This window comes from Aquarana catesbeiana, linkage group LG08 (assembly GCF_042186555.1).
Source record: "Aquarana catesbeiana isolate 2022-GZ linkage group LG08, ASM4218655v1, whole genome shotgun sequence".
Taxonomy (NCBI): domain Eukaryota; kingdom Metazoa; phylum Chordata; class Amphibia; order Anura; family Ranidae; genus Aquarana; species Aquarana catesbeiana.
The window spans coordinates 246,245,869-246,270,054 of record NC_133331.1 but is presented as its reverse complement, the minus strand read 5'-3'; the positions used below and the strand labels follow the sequence as shown (position 1 = coordinate 246,270,054).

Below are 24,186 nucleotides of genomic sequence, written 5' to 3'. Positions count from 1 at the left end.
ACCAGTTGTGACTGCAATCTTTTTTGTCTACCTGACCTTGGCTTGGTATCAAAAGACCCCCAAATTTTCACTTCTTAATAAGTGATTAAACAGTACTGACCGGTATTTTCAAGGCTTTGGATATCTTTGTATATCCTTTTCCATCTTTGTAAAGTTTCATTAACATGTTACGCAGGTCTTTTGACTGTTCTTTTCTACCACCTCATGGCTCAGTGTCATATATATATATATATATATATACATATATACATACATACATACATACATACATATACACACACACACACACACACACACACACACACACACACTGCCTGCACTGACTGTATATATAGTCTACACTGAATGCAATGTATATACAGTTGTGTTCATAAGTTTACATACCCTGGCAGAATTTATGATTTCTTGGCCATTTTTCAGAGAATATGAATGAAAACACGAAAACTTTTCTTTCACTCATGGTTAGTGTTTGGCTGAAGCCATTTATTATTAATCAACTGTGTTTCCTCTTTTTAAATCATAATGGCAACAGAAACTACCCAAATGACCCTGATCCAAAGTATACATACCCCAGTTCTTAATACCATGTATTGCTCAGATGGTAAAGCTGCCCTTCCTCTTGGCAAAAAGCCTCCAGTTCCTGTAAATTCTTGGGCTGTCTTGCATGAACTGCATGAGATCTCCCCAGCATGGCTCAATGATATTGAGGTCAGGAGACTGAGATGGCCACTCCAGAACCTTCACTTTATTCTGCTGTAGCCAATAACAGGTCGACTTGGCCTTGTGTTTTGGATCATTGTCATGTTGGAATGTCCAAGTACGTCCAATGTGCAGCTTCCTGGCTGATGAATGCAAATGTTCCTCCAGCATTCTTTGATAACATACTGCATTCATCTTGCCATCAATTTTGACCAAATTTCCTGTGCCTTTGTAGCTCACACATCTCCAAAACATCAGCGATCCACCTCCTGTTTCACAGTAGGAATGGTGTACCTTTCATCATAGGCCTTGTTGACTCCTCTCCAAATGTAGCGTTTATGGTTGTGGCCAAAAAGCTCAATTTTGGTCTCATCATTTCAAATGACTTTGTGCCAGAAGGTTTGAGGCTTGTCTCTGTGCTGTTTGGCGTATTGTAAGTGGGATACATTGTGGCATTTGTGTAGTAATGGTTTTCTTCTGGCGACTCGACCATGCAGCCCATCTTTCTTCAAGTGCCTCCTTATTGTGCATCTTGAAACAGCCACACCACATGTTTTCAGAGAGTCCTGTATTTCATCTGAAGTTATTTGTGGGTTTTTTCTTTGCATCCCGAACAATTTTCCTGGCAGTTGTGGCTGAAATTCTAGTTGGTCTACCTGACCGTGGTTTGGTTTCAACAGAACCCCTCATTTTCCACTTCATGATTAGAGTTTGAACACTGCTGATTGGCATTCTCAATTTCTTGGATATCTTTTTATATCCCTTTCCTGTTTTATACAGTTCAACTACCTTTTTGCTTTCCCCATGACTCCGAACCCAGAAACGTCAGTGCAGCACTGGATGAAAGATGCAAGGGTCTGTCAGGAGTCCAGAAACTCATTGACCTTTTATACACATACACACACACACTAATTACAAGCAATCAGATCACAGGTGAGGATGGTTACCTTTAATAGCCATTCAAACCCCTTTGTGTCAACTTGTGTGCATGTTATCAGGCCAAAATCACCAGGGTATGTAAACTTTTGATCAGAGTCATTTTGTTAGTTTCTGTTGTCATTTTGATTTAAAAAGAGTAGTCACAGTTGATTGATAAGCCAAGAAATTATAAATTCTAAATAACTCAAATAATGTACGCTATTCGGCGAAGGGACGAACACCTGATGTTCGAGACGAACTCACAGTCGACTTGAACATCTGGCCCATCCATAATGTTTAGTGATGTTGCCCGTGTTATCCAGCCACAGCATGCAGAGGAGGTGGTGGACTGGCTTACTAAACCGTCCTCATCCTCCGTCACCCAAGCAGAGACTAGTGCGCAGTTCCCTGCAGCTGCCAGAGTGGCAAAACCTGCCTCCTTGTCCACAGCTATTCCTGCCATAGCCCCAGCATCAGGCATGGAATAGTCAGCGGAGTTATTTGAACACAGCATCAGCCACTTGTGTCTTAACCATGCACAGCCATTACTCAATTCAGATGTTGGTTCTGACTCTGAGGTTGAGGAAGGCAGGAACATGAGCCTACAGAGAGAGGATAACACTGGTTCACAAATTGGTAGTCATATTCCCCCAGCCTCAGCCTATTGCCATGTTGTCTCCAGTGGTAATGAGGATGGAGGAGATGATGATGAAGAGATCACTGATTTGACTTGGGTGCCAGATAGAGCAGAGGAGGAAAGTGAGGTTGAGGCACAACCCCAAAGAGGCAGCCAGCATGGAAGAGTAGAGTGCAGCCACCCTATTCCTTCACATTGTGGAGCTGTTATCTCCTGGTCCACTTCCCACAGCTCAGCTGTCTGTGCCTTTTTTAGTACATGTGCAGTCGATTGCACTGTTGCTATTTGCAAACTGTAACGGAACCCCGTCACACTCCGCTTGAGTGCTTCAGTCAATACACTGCTTTCTCCAATCTGGGCCTTCAGATATCAGATTTTTCAGCCGAATATTGTAACCAAGATCCAGAAGAGATTAGCTCAGTTACACACCTTGAACATGGACTGTTTATTTTGCGATCTCACACAAATATATACACCAGGATGACAATGCAAACTATAACCAGGAACCTAATTAACATGAGCTAATTAACTAATCGTTTAAACAGCCTAGGTGACTCAGAGGCATGACCTTTTAAGGACAGACTTGCCATCTGTTAGCTCACAAGACATAATCAACATTATCATAAATATGGACACCTTCTCACAATAGCAGGTGCTCCAGTAGGAGTCAGCCCGTCTCCTACATTGTACAGAGGCCAATGTGATCAGCTCTTTCAATTAACATATGGAGTTCAGAATCAAACAAAGCAGGAATAGTCTTTATACTGTACAGTGCCTTGCAAAAGTATTCACCCCCTTGGCTTTTTACCTATTTTGTTACATTACAGCCTTTAGTTCAATGTTTTTTTAATCTGAATTATATGTGATGGATCAAAACACAATAGTCTAAGTTGGTAAAGTAAAATTAGAAAAATATATACATAAAACGATTTTTCAGAAATAAAAACTGATAATTGGCATGTGCATATGTATTCACCCCCTTTGTTATGAAGCCCATAAAAAGCTCCAGTGCAACCAATTACCTTCAGAAGTCACATAATTAGTGCAACGATGTCCACCTGTGTGCAATCTAAGTGTCACATGATCTGTCATTACATATACACACCTTTTTGAAAGACCCCAGAGGCTGCAACACCTAAGCAAGAGGCACCACTAACCAAACACTGCCATGAAGACCAAGGAACTCTCCAAACAAGTAAGGGACAATGTTGTTGAGAAGTACAAGTCAGGGTTAGGTTATAAAAAAATATCCAAATCTTTGATGATCCCTAGGAGCACCATCAAATCTATCATAACCAAAAGGTAAGAACATGGCACAACAGCAAACCTGCCAAGAGACGGCCGCACACCAAAACACACGGACCGGGCAAGGAGAGCATTAATCAGAGAGGCAGCACAGAGACCTAAGGTAACCCTGGAGGAGCTGCAGAGTTCCACAGCAGAGACTGAAATATCTGTACATAGGATGACAATAAGCCGTACGCTTCATAGAGTTGGGCTTTATGGCACAGTGGCCAGAAGAAAGTCATTACTTTCAGCAAAAAACAAAATGGCACGTTTTGAGTTTGCGAAAAGGCATGTGGGAGACTCCCAAAATGTATAGAGGAAGGTGCTCTAGTCTGATGAGACTAAAATTTAACTTTTTGGCATCAAACAAAATGCTATGTCTGGCGCAAACCCAACACATCACATCACCCAAAGAACACCATCCCCACAGTGAAACATGGTGGTGGCAGCATCATGCTGTGGAGATGTTTTTCAGCAGCCAGGACTGGGAAACTGCTCAGAGTTGAGGGAAAGATGGATAGTGCTAAATACAGGGATATTCTTCAGCAAAACCTGTACCACTCTGTGTGTGATTTGAGGCTAGGCCAGAGGTTCACCTCCCAGCAGGACAATGACCCCAAACACACTGCTAAAGCAACACTTAAGTGGTTTAAGGATAAACATGTGAATGTGTTGGAATGGCCTAGTCAAAGCCCAGACCTCAATCCAATAGAAAATCTGTGGTCAGACTTAAAGATTGCTGTTCACAAGCACAAACCTTTCAACTTAAAGGAGCTGGAGCAGTTTTGCAAGGAGGAATGGGCAAAAATCCCAGTGGTAAGATGTGACAAGCTCATAGAGACTTATCCAAAGTGACTTGGAGCTGTGATAGCCGCAAAAGGTGGCTCTACAAAGTATTAACTTTAGTGGGGTGAATAGTTATGCACATTGACTTTTTCTGTTATTTAAGTCCTATTTGTTCTTTGCTTCACAATAATAAAAAAAAACATTTTCAAAGTTGTGGGCATGTTCTGTAAATTAAATGATGCAAATCCTCAAACAATCCATGTTAATTCCAGGTTGTGAGGCAACAAAACACGAAAAATCCCAAAGGGGGGGGAGTGAATACTTTTGCAAGGCACTGTATATATCCTGGGAGATATTGTGGATAAATATTACTGTAACATTTTAAGTAATCCAAGCCACATTTTCTCAGTCACCTGTGCCCCTAATAGACACAAGGTGACTTAGACATATGGGGTGCATGGGGAGCTGAAACAAGGGTTTCCCAACCTCTCCAAGAGATTCTTGGTTCCACGGGCCCTCCTGTCACACAAACTTTGTCTCAAGCGTGGCAGAAACACCAACCATTTGGGTACCACATGCTTGACAAAGCATTTAACCTCCCACCTCTCAGCCATTGGCAAGTGCACCTAAAAGCCACACAAAAGGGGCACAAATCTGTCCCTCCACCTTACTCACCTCAGTCTGTTCCTGCTATACCTCATGACCTCTCAGCAGCTTCCGCTGACAGGGACGATGGTGTAGCGCATGGTGTCCCAGGTCCTTGCAGCACATCTACCAGCAGCACACCACCAGCTGTAGACTATAGCCGGCAAATTTCTCTGCCCCATCTGCTGCAGCGGAAAAAAAAATACAGTCCCTGCCATCCACATGCCCATTGTCTAAATGAAAGCTTGTCAAAGCTGCTGTCTCTACAACTTCTGTCTCTCCGCCTGGTGGATTCTGCCCCATTATGTGAATTTTCAGAATGTGCTGTACCACAATAGCAGGTTCCAAGTCAATATTTATTTTCACGTAAGGCCATTCCATCTCTACTATCACGTGGATGTTGTGGCATCGTTGGGCAAGGCAGTGAGCCGCAAAGTCCACGTTACTACTGACATGTGGTCCAGCAAGCATGGGCAGGGATGATACATTCACAACACACTGGGTAACTCTGCTTGAAACTCGGAAGGAAGCAGAACAGAGTTCAGTGCTGCAGCTTGTTGTGCCCCCACGTCTACATACAGCTAGTGATGATGCCAGATTTGTCAGCTCTATTCCCTCCTCCTCCATGCCATCCTCTGCTGAATTGTCCTATGAACCACAAGTACCCCCTAAGCGTTCAAAGGGCTAGTCAATGAGTTGGGCTAAAAGGTGCCATGCAGTGCTTCAGCTGGTGTGTCTAGGGGACAGGAACCACACTGGAGCAAAGATTCTTGCAGCTCTGTAGGGACAGGCCCAGAGGTGGTTCACGCCACACCAACTGGAGCCAGGAATGGTGGTGTGTGATAATGGTGCAAACCTCCTGTATGTCCTTAGACAGTGAAAGTTGACACATGTGCCAAGCCTGGCACATGTCCTCAATTAGGTGGTGCAGCATTTCCTAAGTAGGTACCCAGTATTGGAAGGTCTACTAAAGCAGACCAGAAGAGTGTGTAGCCATTTGATGCAGTCATACACAGCCAGTGCTGGCTGAAATTCAGCGGGAATTCCACCTGCCTGTAAACCGCCTGATTTGTGACATGCCCACCAGGTGGAACTCGACTTTGGCAATGCTCCAGTGACTCAACGAGTACCTTTGAGTATGGCACAACGACAGGCTCAGGTGGGCTTGGCTTTTTTTCCCCACGTCAATGGCTGCTCATAAAGGATGCATGCACTGTACTGTCACCATTTGAGGAGGCTACAAGGATGGTGAGCCGTGACAATGCATGTATCAGTGACACAATCCCTGTTGTGTTCCTGCTGGAGAAGACTCTGCGTGACATTATGGACAGGGCACTCGAGGCAGAGCAGTGGGAGGAAGAGGAGGACTTCATTCCTCTCAAGGCCCACTTTATGCAGACACCATAGTTCCTATGCCACAGAACACACAAGAGGAGAGAGAGGAGGAGGATTCTGGCAGTTTCAGAGGCATAAAAGCAGAGGAAGACATACATCAAACAGTAGGAGATGGTTTTCCATCCGCAGATCCCTTGGGAGTAGTATGTGGCTGGGAGGAGGCAGTTCCAGATACTCTAATCCTCAGTGACCCAGAGGAGTCTGCTTCTGATGCCTCTGCAAATTTGCGGTGTATGGGCTCCCTCATGCTTCAAAGACTGTGAAAGGACCCAAGAATACGTGGCGTAAAGGTGAAGGATCACTATTAGTTGGCAACCCTCCTTGACCACCGTTATAAGGGGTAAGTCTCAGAACTCATCCCGTCCCCACAGACAGTGCAGAAGATGAAATCCCTTGAGGACACCTTAAAGAGAAGTTTATCGAACGTTTTTCCCGACACTGTTAGGTTACAGTGTTGTGGAAAACGTCGTTTTGAGGCTTCTGTTGGTCAAGAGAGGAGCAGGGGAGAAGGCAGCCGCCTAAGTGATGCATTTCTCAATTTTTGTGGTCCTTGCTGCCCAGGGCTGTCAGCTTCCACATCCCATCGGCAGCATCTGCATCACATGGTGGACAATTATCTAGGGGGGAAAACAGAGATGGAGATCTTTCCAGTTGATGATCCACTGGTTTAGTGGGTCATGAGACTAGACCACTGGCCAGAACTTGCCCAGTATGCTCTGGAGCTGCTGGGCTGCCCTGCACCCAGCGTGCTTTCTGAACGGGCATTCAGTGCTGCTGAAGGTTTTGTTACTGATCATAGAACACGTCTGTCCACAGATTCGGTGGACCCGCTCGACTTTTATCAAAATTAATCAGTCCTGGATTAACGGCAGCTTTGAAGCCCCTAATGCCGATGTTGCATATTAAGTGTTTTTGGGATGTTGAATCTCTGCAGGACTTCTAGGCTGCCTAGTGTTGTGGGTGTTGATTTCATCTAGATGAATGTTTTTGGTCTAGGTTTCATGGGCACAATTAACACCCAAAGACCAATTTTCCGCACCTGTTTGATAGGTGCATATCATAACAATTTTTGACAGCAAGGCCAATTCTTGCTTTCATCAAGGGTACCTCAATAGAGTTATGGTGTGAAAGTGTCGACATCCAAAGAACAATCTTTCTGCAACCTGTTTGATGGGTGCATTTCATTACAATTTTTGACAGCAAGGCCATTTCTTCCTTTCATCAAGAGTACCTCCTGTACACCCTTAGACAGTGAAAGATGACACATGTCAACAGGGTTGACAGGGTTACGGTGTGAAGGCGCCACCAACACCCAAAGAACAATTTTTCCGCACCCGTTACAGAAGTAGAAATCCAAAGACACCAGAATTTATCCAAAAAATCTCTAATCTTGCTCCCCGTGCACTACATTGTAGCCTCATCATACAGACTGGCTCCCCAAGCCATTGCTAACAAAATAAAGAAAGCTTGCAGGGAAAATTTCATTTTTTGGGCTTTATAAATGCAATTATTGCTGCAGTAGCTTCTATACACAGTACAAATGTGTCACGTTACAGGTGGACTAAGTCCCTCCATGCACTATATTCAAAGGAATTTTTAACTTTTATACTTTCACTTTATGCATCAATAAATCACTGCTCATTTAAAAATTAAGTTTTTTACAGTTTTTTTTTCATTGATACATGTCCCTCAGGGCAGTACCTGGATCCCCATAACCATTGTATGCCCAATGACTTGCATATAAGCCTTCAAAATGGGCACTTGATTTTTCACGTTCGGGTCCCATAGACTTTAATGGGGTTCGTTATTCGGTTCCGAACTTTCCCGGTGTTCGAAAGTTCTGATGCGACCCGAACAGGGGGTAGTTCGGCCCATCCCTAATAGTGAGGAAGTGAAATTAGCAATTTACGCCCTTTGAAATTCTGAAGGTTGTGATTGGTTTTTGGGGTCCTGTACACAGCTAGGCTCCCAAAAAGTCTCTCACATGTGGTATCGTACAGGGCCATAGATAATTTTTTCTTATCATACATCACGGGACACAGAGCCATAGTAGTTACTATGTGGGTTATAGGCCACCTTCAGGTGACAGACACTGGAACGCCCTAAGACAAAAAGTGCACTCCCTATATAACCCCTCCCACTACTGGGTGTACCTCATTTTTTTTGCTAGTGTCTAAGGTGTTGGTCATGAGTAAAGATGTGCTGTGCTGAGCTCCACTGTAGCAATCCTTGCTGGGGCCTCGCCTCGTGTCCAAAGAAACAAGGTTATGCCTGTAAACGCTTCTTCTTTAGAGAGCTGGACCCCGGGATCCAGTACTTTTGGTAGTAAGGCCATAAAGTTTTACTGATGGTGGTGCTATTACAGGTCCAGGATTGTGGGTTTCCTCGAGTATCCCCAGCTCCTGAAGATCTAACAGAACCCACCGTGAAAGGTGAAGATTGGGTCTGTTGGTTTTACCACAGAATACCCTGCGGCGGGAAAGATAAGTGGAGTTTCTAAGAAATTTTTTTGAAATGTTCTTATGAATGTCTCCTTTAAATTTAGAAAATGTCATGCCTATGTGTCACCACTGGGGCTGTATAGAGCACTTACCTTCTCAAGCTTCCTCAGAGAGCTCACGTTGTGTCCGGAACAAGCAGTTTTCCTTCCTCCAGCGAGCAACAAACCTCCTGTAAGTCTTGGGGGCTTTTTCCTCCCCACCAGACGTCCTCCTGTGCTGTTTTTTCTCCCACTCTTCATGGGGAAGAAGCGCAAGAAGCGTTACTCTGCGGCTTCCAGGCCCCCCTTCGCCATTTTCTTCCCCTCACTGCTGATCCCATAGGATCGGAAGCCCACTCTCATGCGGGAAAAAGCTCTTTTTCAAAGGAAAGGAGAGGGGCCGTAGGTGACAGGGCGGGGCTTAGCACGGCGTTGGCGTCCTCCAACGCCCAGCACAGGAAAACGTGTTTAAAAGGCACCGTTGTTGCTGCTGCAAGCTGCGGAGGGACACAAGAGCAAAGGTGGCATGAAAGAGGTTTGGTGACACAGGCATTCCTTTTGACACATTTACTACTGCATCAGGCTGAGCATTAATAGTCCAGCGGAAGGGCTGGACTATTTCTCAAGCAATGGATGCGTTCCTTCTGGTAGTACATCTGCTTTGTGCATCAGTCTATGGTCAGAAGGGGGGGTAAAAACACCTCAAAAAAGGGTTTAAGAAGGAATTCTACAGTCACATGGAAGCCTAGTACATCTCAAAAAAGATGCCATCCTCCCCTGAGAGTAATATGGCTGGTCAGAGTGAGCCATCAGGAGGGACGAGTGTTGCAGCTGCACTTAACACTGCAGCCCCTGTATATATTACTAAGGAGGTTTTTTCTTCAACCATTTTAGGCTTGGAGCAAAATATTGATGCTTTAATCCATCCCAGAGTGGGACTAAGTGTAACAGGTCCCCATCCATTGCTCAGGACCCTCATGCTGAGAAACAAGTGGCGAGAGATGATGAATTTCTCTCAAGGGACCAGGAAGAGGCTGGTGACCCCTCTTCCGAGGAACCTAATGCGCAAGGATCAGGTTCACAAGAAAGATTGCTGGTACAATCTCTCACTGAATTGGTTCGCTCCACATTTTTTCTGCCAGTAGCGGAGTCAGTCGATGAGCCCACTTCTGGTTTGGGTTCACTAAAGCCTCCCCAAAATGTTCATGCTTTTCCTATCCATTCATGGCTAAAAAAGCTTATGTATTCTGAGTGGGAGCACCCAGATAAACAGTTTTTTCCTCCAAAAAAGTTTTCAACACTTTATCCTATGGAGAAAGAGTTTAATAAGAAATGGGGGAATCCAGCAATTGACGCTGCTATATCCTCTGTGAATAAAAACCTGACTTGTCCTGTAGACAATGCTCAAATTCTGAAGGATCCAACAGATAAGAAGTTGGAATTCCTTTTTAAAAACTGTATTTCGCTCGCAGGTTCAGTAGTTCAGCCTGCGCTGGCAGCAATCGGGGTATCTCAGTCCCTAAAGGACCAGTTTATAGGAGGTACTCAAAATTATTCCTGATAAGCAGGCCCAAGATTTGGCCGGGATATCAGAGGCGTTGTGTTTTACAGTAGACGCTATGAAAGAATCTATTCTCCAGGCCTCCACCATCAGGTTCAAGAGGTAAACCTCAGGGTCAGTCCCAGGGTCAAAAAAGGTCCTGGGGGAGGAAACCCACTAAACAAAATACTAAAACCACCTTATGAAGGAGCACCCCCGCTCGTTCAAGTGGGGGGAAGACTTATGCAGTTTTCAAAGGTCTGGCAGGAACAATTTCAAGACAGATGGGTGGCTTCCTCAATTTCTCTAGGTTAAAAAGTTCTCTAGGTTCTCTAGGGTAAAAAAGAAGTCTCTCTTTCAAGCTTTGGATCATCTCTTGTCTCAAAGAGTGATATCGGTGGTTCCCTTGGAAGAGCAAGGATTAGGGTTTTATTCAAACCTTTTCACGGTACCAAAACCAACGGGATTTCAAACCCATTTTACATCTCAAAGATCTAAACCGGTTTTTGAATATCCGCTCTTTGCGCATGGAGTCAATCCGATAAGTAGTCTCCATCCTACAAGGTGGAGAACTTCTGGCGTCAATCGATATCAAGGATGCTTATATCCATATGCCGATTTTCCCCGCTCACCAGAAATATTTATGCTCCGAGGTAGAAAATCTTAATTTTCAGTTCGTAGCTCTACCCTTCGGTCTAGCTACTGCACCTGGAGTGTTTACAAAGGTCCTGGCTCCTCCTTTAGCCAGATCAAGGTATAATGATACTGGACAATCTACTCTTGATGGATCAGTCGGTAGCCCGCTTAAACCAAAGTTTGGTCACCGCAGTCAGCTACCTGGAATACCTAGGTTGGATTCTCAACCTAGAGAAATCCTCCTTAAAACCATCAAGGAGATTGCAGTACTTGGAGCTGATCTTAGATACAGTTTAGAAGAGGGTGTTTTTGCCCCAGGAAAGGATCAGTTCCATATGGGAACTGATTCAGTTGGTCAAAACAAAGAAGAATCCTTCTTTTCGACTTTGCATGAAATTGTTGGGAAAGATGGTGGCTTCTTACGAGGCCATTCCTTATGCGCAGTTTCATTTAAGACAAAACAGTATCTTGTCAACTTGGAACAAGAAGGTCCAAGCTCTGGACTTCCCAATGCGTTTATCCCCCAAAGTGTGTCAGAGCCTCAATTGGTGGTTGATATCCAAGAATCTTCAAAAAGGGAATCCTTTCTACCAGTTACCTGGAAGGTGGTAACAACAGATGCCAGCCTTCTGGGCTGGGCAGCAGTCCTGGAAAAAGCCTCTGTCCAAAGGAAATGGTCCAAATCAGAAATGACCTTGCCCATCAATATCCTAGAGATTCGAGCAATACGCCTGGCCCTGAAGGCCTGGACGCTCAGACTGTGGAATTGTCCTGTCAGTATCCAATCCGACAATGCCACAGCAGTGGCCTATATCAATCACCAAGGGGGGCACGAGAAGTCAAGAGGCCCAAAGAGAGGTGAATTATATCCTATCTTGGGCAGAAGACAACATTCCTTGTCTGTCAGCAATTTAAATTCCAGGGATAGAGAATTGGCAAGCAGACTACTTGAGTCACCAACAGTTGTTCCCGGGGGAATGGTCTCTTCACCCCGATATCTTTCTGCCAATATGTCAAAGATGGGGAATTCCGGAAGTGGATCTGTTTGCGTCCAGGTTCAACAACAAGATCGACTTTTTGTGTTAAGGACAAGGGATCCGATGGAATGCGGAACAGATGCTTTGGTTTTTTCGTGGGATCAGTTTTCACTGATCTATGCGTTCCATCCTGTTCTGCTGCTTCCGCACCTTCTTTGCAGGATCAAGCAGGAAGGGAAGGAGGTGATTCTTGTGGCCCCGGCGTGGCCCAGAATATCTTGGTTTGGAGAAATTGTAAAAATGGCAGTAGGAGACTCATGGACTCTACCACTATGGCCAGACCTTCTCTCGCAAGGTCCGGTATTCCATCCTACCTTAAAAATGCTAAATTTAACAGTCTGGCTATTGAGACCCACTTTCTGAAAGACCGTGGGCTGTCAGATTCAGTAGTTTCTACTTTGGTTAATGCTAGGAAGCCAGCCTCCAGAGTCATATACTATAGAGTCTGGAAGGCATATGTCTCCTGGTGTGAATTCAGGGGTTGGCACCCCAGGAAATATGTCATAGGTAGGATCCTTGAATTTTTACAGATGGGATTGTAAATGAAGCTGGCCTTGAGTACTATCAAAGGCCTGGTGTCGGCCTTATTGGTGTTTTTTCAACGACCACTTGCTTCACACTCTCTTGTTTGTAACTTTATAAAGGGGGTAACGCGGATTAATCCTCCAGTTAGGTCACCCCTGAACCCTTGGGACTTGAATTTAGTCCTGTCGGCATTACAGAAACAGTCTTTTGAGCCAATACGAGATATTCTCTTGGTCCCCTTGACAAGGAAAATGATTTTCTTGGTTGCTATATCTTCTGCTAGAAGAGTATCAGAGTTGGCTGCTCTTTCTAGTAAAGAGCCATATTTGATTATTCATAAGGATAAGGTTGTATTACGGCCTCATCCTAATTTCCTACCAAAGGTAGTGTCAGGTTTTCATTTAAACCAGGATATTGTTCTGCCTTCATTTTTTCCAGAACCTCGTTCTGTGGAAGAAAGGTCACTACATTCTCTTGATCTGGTGAGAGCGGTCAAGGTCTATTTGAAGGTGACCGCTCATATTCGTAAAACAGATGTTTTGTTTGTGTTGCCAGACAGCCCTAAAAGAGGACAGGCAGCGTCAAAATCTATTTGTCAAATGATTGTTCAAGCTTACAGTTTTTAAAAAAGAAAATTCCACCTTTTCATATTAAAGTGCACTCCACCAGGGCTGCTAGTGCTTCTTGGGCAGTGCATCACCAAGCCTCCATGGCTCAGATCTGCAAGACCGCAACTTGGTCTTCAGTCCATACATTTACCAGATTCTATCAAGTAGATGTAAAAGGTCATGAGTATATCGCCTTTGGGTGCAGTGTACTGCAGGCTGCAGTATAAGTCCTCTAGTCTCTTAAGTGCCCTACTTTTGTTGTGTCTCCCTCCCTTCAGTTGGCATTGCTATGGGACATCCCACATAGTAACTACTATGGCTCTGTGTCTCGTGATGTATGAAAAGAAAATAGGATTTTTAAAACAGCTTACCTGTAAAATCCTTTTCTTTGAAGTACATCACGAGACACAGAGGTCCCTTCCTTCTTTGGTATACATGTGTATTGCTTTGCTACAAAACTGAGGTACTCCCAGTAGTGGGAGAGGTTATATAAGGAGTGCACTTTTTGTCTTAGAGCGTGCTAGTGTCCATCACCTGAAGGTGGCCTATAACCCACATAGTAACTACTATGGCTCTGTGTCCCATGATGTACTTCAAAGAAAAGGATTTTACAGGTAAGGTGTTTTAAAAATCCTATTTTTTCCTGGGGGGGGGGTTTCTGGTCTTTCAAACTTAAAGGCATCATTTACATTTTAATGTTGGGGGAGGTACGGTAAAAACATGTGACAGCAGAGTGGGGCCATGAGTCTTTGCAATGCAGTGCAGCAAAAATTATTCTCATTCAACTGAATAGAACGCAATGCACACAGTTATGGTGTGGTAGTGTACAGCGAGCTCCTCCTAAGCTCCCTAGTTTTTTTTTTCGTTAACTAAAAAAAACTTACCGTGTGAACCAGACTTTAGATCTCATTCATATGTTCTAAATGGCCATGGAATGACAAATATACCATGAATACCCACAGCCAGGATCCTAGATGTTCCAATTTGTCAGCTGCTCAGCCTGTTCACCTGAGTGATGGGCTGAAAAGAGCCACTGCTGCTAACATGTATCTCTGCATCCAGTGGTCCCCATTAGGGATGAGCCGAACACCCCCCGGTTCGGTTCGCACCAGAACCTGCGAACGGACCGAAAATTCGCACGAACGTTAGAACCCCATTGACGTCTATGGGACTCAAACGTTCGAAATCAAAAGTGCTCATTTTAAAGGCTAATTTGCATGGTATTGTCCTAAAAAGGGTTTGGGGACCCGGGTCCTACCCCAGGGGACATGTATCAATTCAAAAAAAACTTTTAAAAACGGCCGTTTTTTGGGGGAGCAGTGATTTTAATGATGCTTAAAGTAAAAAAAAAAAAAGTGAAATATTCCTTTAAATATCGTACCTGGGGTGTGTCTATAGTATGCCTGTAAAGTGGCGCGTGTTTCCCGTGTTTAGAACAGTCCCTGCACAAAATGTCATTTTTAAAGGAAAAAATCTCATTTAAAACGGGTTTAATGTAATGTCGGGTCCTGGCAATATGGATGAAAACCAGTGAGACAAACGGCATGGGTACCCCCCAGACCATTACCAGGCCCTTTGGGTCTTGTATGCATATTAAGGGGAACCCCACATCCAAATTAAAATAAGGAAAGGTGTGGGGCCACCAGGCCCTATATACTCTGAACAGCAGTATACAGGCGGTGCAAACAAGACAGGGACTGTAGGTTTGTTGTTAAGTAGAATCTGTTTGTTATTTTTAACGGGTACATTTTTAACGTGTTTAGCTCCAGCCAAAAAATCTTTTTTAAGCTTTTTGGAAAACATAGGGAAGGGTTATCACCCCTGTGACATTTGTTTTGCTGACTTTCCTCCTCTTCAGAAGATTTCACCTCACTTTTTGTCCCAATGACAAATGTTTTTTGAAAATTTGGGTTTTTTTGTGGAACAAGGATTGGAAAGCATCAGTGGAAAGGAGAAATATTTTTCCCATATTAACTCTTACAGGAGAGAATTTCCCTTCCTAGGGGTAGATTTCATCTCACTTCCTGTTGTCTCCTTCAGTTTGCAAGTAGGAGTCGTTTGTAAGTTAGATGTTTGAAAGTAGGGGCCTGCCCTATATACTTAGCAGAAATTTGGGCCTTAGGTGGTGTTGTGGCCACAACACTGTAAGCCCTCACAGGGTCCTGCTGTGAAATATTAGATCAAGAATTGTAATTACATGCCCCTGTTGAACAAGGGCAGAAAAATTGGGCCTTTGGTGGTGCTGCTGGTGCCACAACACTGCAACCCCTCACAGATACTCTAGTTGGAACGCAGAAATGAGCCCTGCTGCAAAGTATTGCATCAAAAATTGTAATTACAGGCCCCTGTTAAACAGGGGCTGAAAAATTGGGCCTTAGGCACTGGTGCTGGTGCCACAACACTGCAACCCCTCACAGATACTCTAGTTGGAACGCAGAAACGAGCCCTGCTGCAAAGTATTGCATCAAAAATTGTAATTACACGCCCCTGTTAAACAGGGGCTGAAAAATTGGGCCTTAAGCACTGGTGGTGGCGTCCAGAACCAAAAATGTTCTTACAAGCTATCAGCGTGATGATTGAGGAGGAAGAGGATAATTACTCAGGGATAGTCACTCAGCATCAGCATAGGCAGTCTTTGAAGGGATCTGAGATTTCAAAAAAAATTATTCGGTTACATCAGCATCAGGTGCTTGGTAGCTGGTGGTGATCCAAGACTGATTCATTTTTATGAAGGTCAGTCGATCGACCGAGTCGGTGGACAGACGCACCCTGTGATCAGTTACAAAGCCTCCAGCAGCACTGAATGTGCGTTCCGAAAGAACGCTGGATGCAGGACAGGCCAGTAGCTCAATTGCATACTGTGCAAGCTCTGGCCAGTGATCCATCCTCAAGACCCAGTAACCCAGCGGATTTTTGGTGGGAAACGTGTCCAAGTCAGATCTTGCCCCTAGGTATTCCTGCACCATGTAAAACAGACGCTGGCGATGGTTGCTGGAACCAATCATACCTTGGGGCTGCAGACTAAAAAATTGTCTGAACGCATCGGTCAGACGGCCACCTTCTCCACCGCTCCTTCTTTGACTGACCGAAGCCTCAGCAACACGTTGTCCAGAAACAGGAGTTTGTAACCTCCCAGTCTCTGGGAACGCGTTGCACAGACCTTTCCGCAAGGCCTCCCGAAGATGTTTCATCCTCTGCTCCCTCTGCGATGGCAAGATAAGGTCCACATCCTTACCCTTGTAACGTGGACCAAGGAGGGTTGCCAGCCAGTATTGGTCCTTCTCCTTGATACCACGAATACGAGGATCCTTACGCAGGCTTTGCAGGATCAGGGAGGCCATGCAGCGTAGGTTTGCTGAGGCATTCGGTCCGGAGTCCTCTGGGTCACTAAGGACGACATGGTCCGCAGCCACCTCCTCCCAGCCACGTACAAGTCCATGTGTTTCTTGGGACTGATCCCTTAAAGACTGCTGCTGATGCTGAGTGCCAGGCTCCACCTCCATACTGACACAATCTTCCTCCTCCTCCTCCTCTTCCTGTGTGATCGGCGGGCACGCAGGAACACTGTCTGGAGAAAGGGGGCCTTGAGAGCTAAGGAAGTCCTCCTCTTCCTGCCTCTGTTCTGCCTCAAGTGCCCTGTCCATTATTCCATGCAGCGTGTGCTCCAACAGGTGGACAAGGGGGACAGTGTCATTGATGCATGCACTGTCACTGCTCACCATCCTCGTGGCCTCCTCAAATGGTGACAGGACAGTGCATGCATCCCTGATCATGGCCCACTGGCGTGGGGAAAAAAAAACAAGCTCCCCTGACCCTGTCCTGGTGCCATAGTCGCACAGGTACTCATTGATGGCCCTCTGCTGCATGTGCAGCCGCTGCAGTATGGCCAACGTTGAGTTCCACCTGGTGGGCATGTCACAGATTAGGCGGTTCTTGGGCAGGTTAAACTCCTTTTGGAGGTCCGTCAGCCGAGCACTGGCATTATATGACCGGCGGAAATGCACACAGACTTTCCTGGCCTGCCTCAGGACATCCTGTAAGCCCGGGTACCTGCCTAAGAACCGCTGCACCACCAAGTTAAGGACGTGAGCCAAACAGGGCACATGGGTCATTTGTCCCTGTCGGAGGGCAGAGAGGAGATTGGTGCCATTGTCGCAAACCACCATTCCTGCCTTAAGTTGGCGTGGCGTCAACCACCTCTGAACCTGCCCCTGCAGAGCTGACAGAACCTCTGCCCCAGTGTGGCTCCTGTCCCCCAAGCACACCAGCTCAAGCACCGCATGGCATCTTTTGGCCTGCGTACTTGCGTAGCCCCTTGAATGGCTACGGAGCACCGCTGGTTCCGAGGACAAAGCACAGGAAGAGGCCATGGAGGAAGAAGAAGAGGGGGGGTGGAGGAGAGAGGTGTGTCACAATCATTAGCATTTTGGAGGCGTGGTGGCAGAACAACCTCCAACACTACTGCACCTTATCCTGCATCCTTCCCAGCTGCCAGCAGAGTCACCCAATGCGCCGTGAAACTTAGGTAACGTCCCTGTCCATGCCTGCTGGACCATGAGTCAGCGGTAATATGCACCTTGCCGCTGACCGCCCTGTCCAGCGAGGCATGGACATTGCTTTCCACATGCCGGTAGAGAGCTGGAATCGGCTTCCGTGAAAAAAAGTGGCGTTTGGGTACCTGCCACTGAGGAACCGCACATTCCACAAACTCACGGAAAGGGGCAGAGTCTACCAACTGAAAAGGCAGCAGTTGAAGTGCTAGCAATTTTGCCAAGCTAGCATTCAACCGCTGGGCATGTGGATGGCTGGGAGCAAACTTCTTTCGGCGGTGCAGCAGCTGGGGCAGGGAAATTTGCCTGGTACAATCTGACGTCGGTGTACCAAAAGCAGATTGCCCACAAGTACTTGGCTGTGACACACCTAATTCTACACCTTCATTCCTCTCAGTGCAGGTCTCAGAGAGGACTGAAGGTATAGTGGGGTTGGAGATCTCAGCTGATGAGGAGCAAGGAGAGGTCCTCTTTGTTCTTTGGTGTGGGTCTTTTAGATACGCTTGCCAACGAACTGCATGGCAGGTCAACATATGGCTGGTCCAGCATGTGGTACCCAAGCGGGAGATGTTTTGGCCACGCGAGATACGCTTGAGACATATTTTGCAAATAGCAGCGGTGCGATCTGATGCACTCATCTCAAAAAAGGCCCACACCAAAAAACTTTTTGAATAACGCGCAGAGACTGCAGCGCCCTGCACATGTGGAGCTTTGGGGTGTGATGCAGTCAAGGTGCTGCCCTTAGGCTGGCCCCTGGAGGGCATCCTGGTGGTGATGTGCCGCCTCCTCCTCCTCCTCCTCCTCTCTCCTATCAGGCACCCACGTTGAGTCAGTGACCTCATCATCCCCTCCCTCCTCATCACTGGAGCAAAGCTGGCAGTATGCTGCAGCAGGGGGAGCATGACTGCCAGATTGCTGTCCTTCTTGGGCACCCCCTCTGTCCGTGCTCATGTTACTGCCTTCATCAAGCTCAGTATCATCATCAGAGCCTTCCAAACGCTGGGCATCCTCCTGGAGCATGTACCCAACACTATGGTTAAACAGTTCGAGGGACTCCTCAGGAGGACATGGTGGGGCTAGGGAAGAAGTCACTGATGACATTGAGCCAAGGGAAGAGGCCGCTGCTTTGCCAGACAAAGTACCCTGGGCATGGGTGAGAGAGGATGAGGAGGATGAGGACGGCTTGGTCATCTACTCGACTGCGGCTCAACACGGCCAGCTGCTGAAAAAAAGGCCAAGCGGGTCCCACGGCCACGTGCTGATGAGGATGCACCGTCTCCACGACCAGCACTAGACACAGAGCCTGCTTGCCCTCTCTTATTGGCTTGTGACTGTCTGCCTCTCCTTCTTGGCCTTCCAGACATACTAATGGCCTGTAGCTGCACTAAGCTGGGATATATATATATATACTGATACTGCAGCTAGCAAAATCAACTGCCTGCCTGTAGTATGAGAACACCACCAACCTTCTACAGGTAGCTTTAGCTGAGCACTGTGCAGAGCTCGCAAAAAACTAACTTGTAGCTTTTTTAGCTGCCTGCGGTAGTGATAGGATCAGGAAAACACCACCAACCTTCTACGGGTAGCTTTAGCTGAACACTGTGCAGAGCTCGCAAAAAAATAACTTGTAGGTTTAGCTGGACACTGTGAGGAGGACGCACCACACTAACTTGTAGTTTTAGCTGAACACTGTGAGCAGGACGCACCGCACTAACTTGTAGTTTTAGTTGAACACTGTGAGCAGGACGCACAGCACTAACTTATAGTTTTAGCTGAACACTGTGAGCAGGACGCACCGCACTAACTTGTAGGTTTAGCTGAACACTGTGAGGTGGACGCACTGCACTAACTTGTAGCTTTAGATGAACACTGTGCAAAGGTCTCACTACACTAACTTGTAGGTTTAGCTGAACACTGTGAGCAGGACGCACAGCACTAACTTGTAGTTTTAGCTGAACACTGTGAGCAGGACGCACCGCACTAACTTCTAGGTTTAGCTGAACACTGTGAGGTGGATGCACCACACTAACTTGTAGTTTTAGCTGAACACTGTGAGCAGGACGCACTGCACTAACTTGTAGTTTTAGCTGAACACTGTGAGCAGGACGCACCGCACTAACTTGTAGGTTTAGCTGAACACTGAGGTGGACGCACTACACTAACTTGTAGTTTTAGCTGAACACTGTGAGCAGGATGCACTGCACTAACTTGTAGCTTTAGATGAACACTGTGCAGAGGTCTCACTACACTAACTTGTAGGTTTAGCTGAACACTGTGAGGTGGACGCACCACACTAACTTGTAGTTTTAGCTGAACACTGTGAGCAGGACGCACTGCACTAACTGTAAATAGTCTGGCTGCCTGACTGTGGTACTAATAGGATCAAAAGAACACCAGCAATTTTCATTTTAAGGGCGGCACAGTGGTGTAGTGGGTAGCACTCTTACCTAGCAGTAAAAAGGGTCGCTGGTTCGAATCCCAACCACGACACTACCTGCTTGGAGTTTGCATGTTCTCCCTGTGCCTGCGTGGGTTTCCTCCGGGTACTCCGGTTTCCTCCCACACTCCAAAGACATGCTGGTAGGTTAATTGGCTTCTGTCCAAAAGTTGGCCCTAGTATATGTATGTGAGTTTGGGGACCTTGGATTGTGGGCTCCTTGAGGGTAGGGATCGTGAGTGTGCGATGTATGTGTGGAGCGATGCGTAAATTGACGGCGCTATATGGGTACCTTAAATAAAATACGGATAATTGTAGACACGCACACTCACTCAGGTTGAACTGGATGGACTGGTGTCTTTATTCAACCTTACTAACTGTATGTAACTAAGACAAGCCTGCCTGTCAGTAAGAAGATAACAGGAACGGATCTAGCTGAACACTGTGAGCAGGACGCACTGCACTAACTTGTAGCTTTAGATGAACACTGTGCAGAGGTCTCACTACGCTAACTTGTAGGTTTAGCTGAACACTGTGAGCAGGACGCACAGCACTAACTTGTAGTTTTAGCTGAACACTGTGAGCAGGACGCACTGCACTAACTTGTAGGTTTAGCTGAACACTGTGAGGTGGACGCACCCCACTAACTTTAGGTTTAGCTGAACACTGTGAGCAGGACGCACCCCACTAACTTGTAGGTTTAGCTGAACACTGTGAGCAGGACGCACCCCACTAACTTGTAGTTTTAGCTGAACACTGTGAGCAGGACGCACTGCACTAACTGTAAATAGTCTAGCTGCCTGACTGTGGTACTAATAGGATCAAAAGAACACCAGCAATTTTCTTCAGGTAGCTGTAAATACTGTAACAAGACAAGCCTGCCTGTCAGTAAGAAGATAACAGGAACGGATCTAGCTAAACTGAATACAGTGTATATATATATATATATATATGCAACACCTGGGATGCATATATATACACAATACACTGTAAGTGCAGCTAACTGACTGACTGTTCTGCATAATCTATCTAACTCAAATCAAATGACACTGTCTGTCTCTCTCTCTCTCTCTATCTATGAACGCCGGAACACACACTTCACAGGGCCGCCGTGCAGGTGGCCTTATATAGTGTGGAGCTTGTGCTAAATCCCCTGAGCCATAATTGGCCAAAGCCTCCTTGGCTTTGGCCAATTACGGCTCTCTGTTCAGACGGCGCTGTGATTGGCCAAGCATGCGGGTCATAGTGCATGCTTGGCCAATCATCAGCCAGCAATGGCTGAATTTGGCGCGAACGGCCCATATCGTTCGCAATTCGGCGAACAGACGATGTTCGAGTCGAACATGGGTTCGACTCGAACACGAAGCTCATCCCTAGTCCCCATGTTTAAGCTCTGGGGGACAAAGCAGAGAGAGTTTATCTAAGGGCAAAATTGTATCCCTATCTGCAGGTAACCACTGGGTGTGCAGATACATGTGGATACATGTTTACAGCAGCAGACAGCCTTGGCTCTTTTCAGCCCATCACTCAGGTGTGCAGGCTGAGCAGATATTGGAACATCTGAGATCCCAGGTGCAGGTATTTGCAGTATACTTGCTGCCCCATGGTCATGTAGGATGTATGAATGAGACCCAAGACTGGATTTTAGCTAACCTTACTGTGCAAGTTGAGAAGATGCAAGGGGCAACATATTGTGGTAGGCAGTAAATTCCGTGATTTATTTAAACCTTAAAAAACTGTGTCCTAAGACATTTTATGAAATGTTTTAAGAGATGAAAAAAAAAAATATTGTGCACTGCCTACCACAGGATGGTGCCCTTTGCACCTGGTCAATATGGCTGGCTTTTATTCAGTCTTAAACTGTAGTAAACCCAGCTTTTGAATTTGTACCTACAAGTAAGCCTATTATAACGCTTACCTGCAGGTGCAGTGAATATCTCCTAAACTTGTGGTGTTTAGGAGATATTTACATGGAAAGCAGCCATGATGTCACCGGTGCATGCGCTTTGAAGGGACGGCATACCGCTTGGTTGTACTTCTCCTGGGGAGGAGTACAGTTCGTTCTGCACTTATGTGACCCATTTTTAGCTGACAGCCACCTATAGCCTGCTGTCAGCTGACATCGCCCAGCAGGTCCAGGCTGCGGAAAGATCCTAACTTTAAAGTCAGGATTCACCCAGATGCCTGGACCAGCAGCTAGCCAGCCGCTAATGCCCCCTCCACAGCCTGGCATTCCAGTGAGCTTGGGGGAGGCAGAGCCAGGGACTGAAAGACACCACTCTTTGCTCACTGAAGGCTGAGAACTGAGTGATCAGCGGTCTTTGATCGCTCTGTTGTTTGTCTTAGAAGCAGCTGGAGACAGATGCAACATTGGATCAATGCTCCATCCACCAGGGTAAGTATAATTTAAAAAAAAACATCTCTTTTAAATGAAAAAAAAATCCCCCTCTCCCTCCTAAGAACCCTCCAGCCCCAAGCAAAGATTCCCACTGTAAAATATCTCCCTCCCTCAAATATCCCCCCAAAAATTAAACACCCCTGTCTTTAAACCAACCCCGCCAAAGCAAAAATATCTCCCACAGTAAACACTCTCTCCCCCAGCAAAGATTCCTAACTATGAAGAAAATCATCCAATCAAACTCCCTCCCAGAAACAAATCCCTGCCATTAACCACCCCCTGTAAACTTCTCCCCCCTTCTCCAAAAGCAAACCCACCCTCTTTCCTTAACCCCCCACCAAAAGAAACTCCCTCAGGCTGGAATTCTCACTTCCTCCTTCCCAAAACAGAAAATTGATGCTTCCCCACTTATCAGACCTCAGATTCAGCATGGCACAGAAGTAGGAAAACTTCTGCATCCCCAGTCTCCCTTGAGCTGTGTCATATGATACCTTGAGGAGCAGTCTAGAAGTTCCCTCAACCGTGCACTGTCAATTACCGGCATCTGTGACCTCGCAGTAATTTCATGCTTTTCAGGGGGACCCCTTTTTAAACTGAGTGGGTGGGGCACAATAGAAGGGGGGCTGGCTGCTGCACTCCAAAATTCTGATTGCTTCTACTGAGCTGATGCTGAGGCTAAACAGCAGGGACACTGTCTGTGCATTTTGCCAGGATGCTCTGGGGGGGGGGGTTTTGAACACCCCCCCTTATCTATGCCTCTGGTATCGTAATCAGCAGAAGCAGCGGAATGTATTTTGGGGAGTAATTCCACATATACCCATGGCACGTGTGAGCAATATATCATTTCAGTGACAACTTTGTGTAAACATTTTTTATTTATTTTATTTTTCAATCACTTGTGACAAAAAAATGAAACATTCAATGGGCTCAACATGCCTCTCAGCAGATTCCTTGGGGTGTCTACTTTCCAAAAAGGGGTACAAATTTGTGTGTGGGGGGGGTTGTACTGCTCTGTCATTTTAGCACCTCAAGAAATGAGATAGGCAGTCATAAACTAAAAGCTGAGTAAATTCCAGTAAAATGTACCATAGTTTGTAGACGCTATAATGTGCAATTTGCAATATGATGTATGATCTGCTGAGTTAAAAAGCTAATTTACGTAATTGCTTTCTTTTTTTTTTATCAGCACCATAACAACTGATACTATGATGGCTTCCAATAAAGAGGGTTATCGTGAAAAAGAATGTCATAAAAGCAGTGCTGATCTGTCTCGATCTTCAACTGTGCCAAAAATATATGGAGGAGCTATAAAGAATGACATTGCAGAAAAATCTGGAGGGTCAGTGCATGAGATTTTTGTAAAAGCAATGGAATGTTTTTTGTTGGTTGGTCTTGAATGCTCAAAATAAGGAGAAGAGATGAGTAAACATATCAGATTGTATCAATAGCAATAAGCTGTTTTGCAAGTGATCATGCACATTTATACCATTTTACAACAAGTTCCTTAATAGCAATTTGCTTTCAGTTTTCCTGCTGATGTTTCTACAACAAAGTTTTGAAGCTTAACTCCAGGTAAATGCAAAACCTACCCTTGTAATGCAAGGCTTAA

General features: G+C 45.8%; 1 protein-coding gene across 2 annotated transcripts in view; it reads left to right on the top strand.

Moving 5' to 3' along the window:
* Window positions 1–24,186, top strand: part of SMTNL1 (smoothelin like 1) — a 396,202-nt gene that overhangs the window by 66,604 nt on the left and 305,412 nt on the right. For both annotated transcript variants that reach the window (XM_073596979.1, XM_073596980.1), the window contains exon 2: window positions 23,764–23,916. In XM_073596979.1, the coding sequence (XP_073453080.1) occupies window positions 23,764–23,916 (153 nt within the window). The remainder of the gene's footprint in view (window positions 1–23,763; window positions 23,917–24,186) is intronic.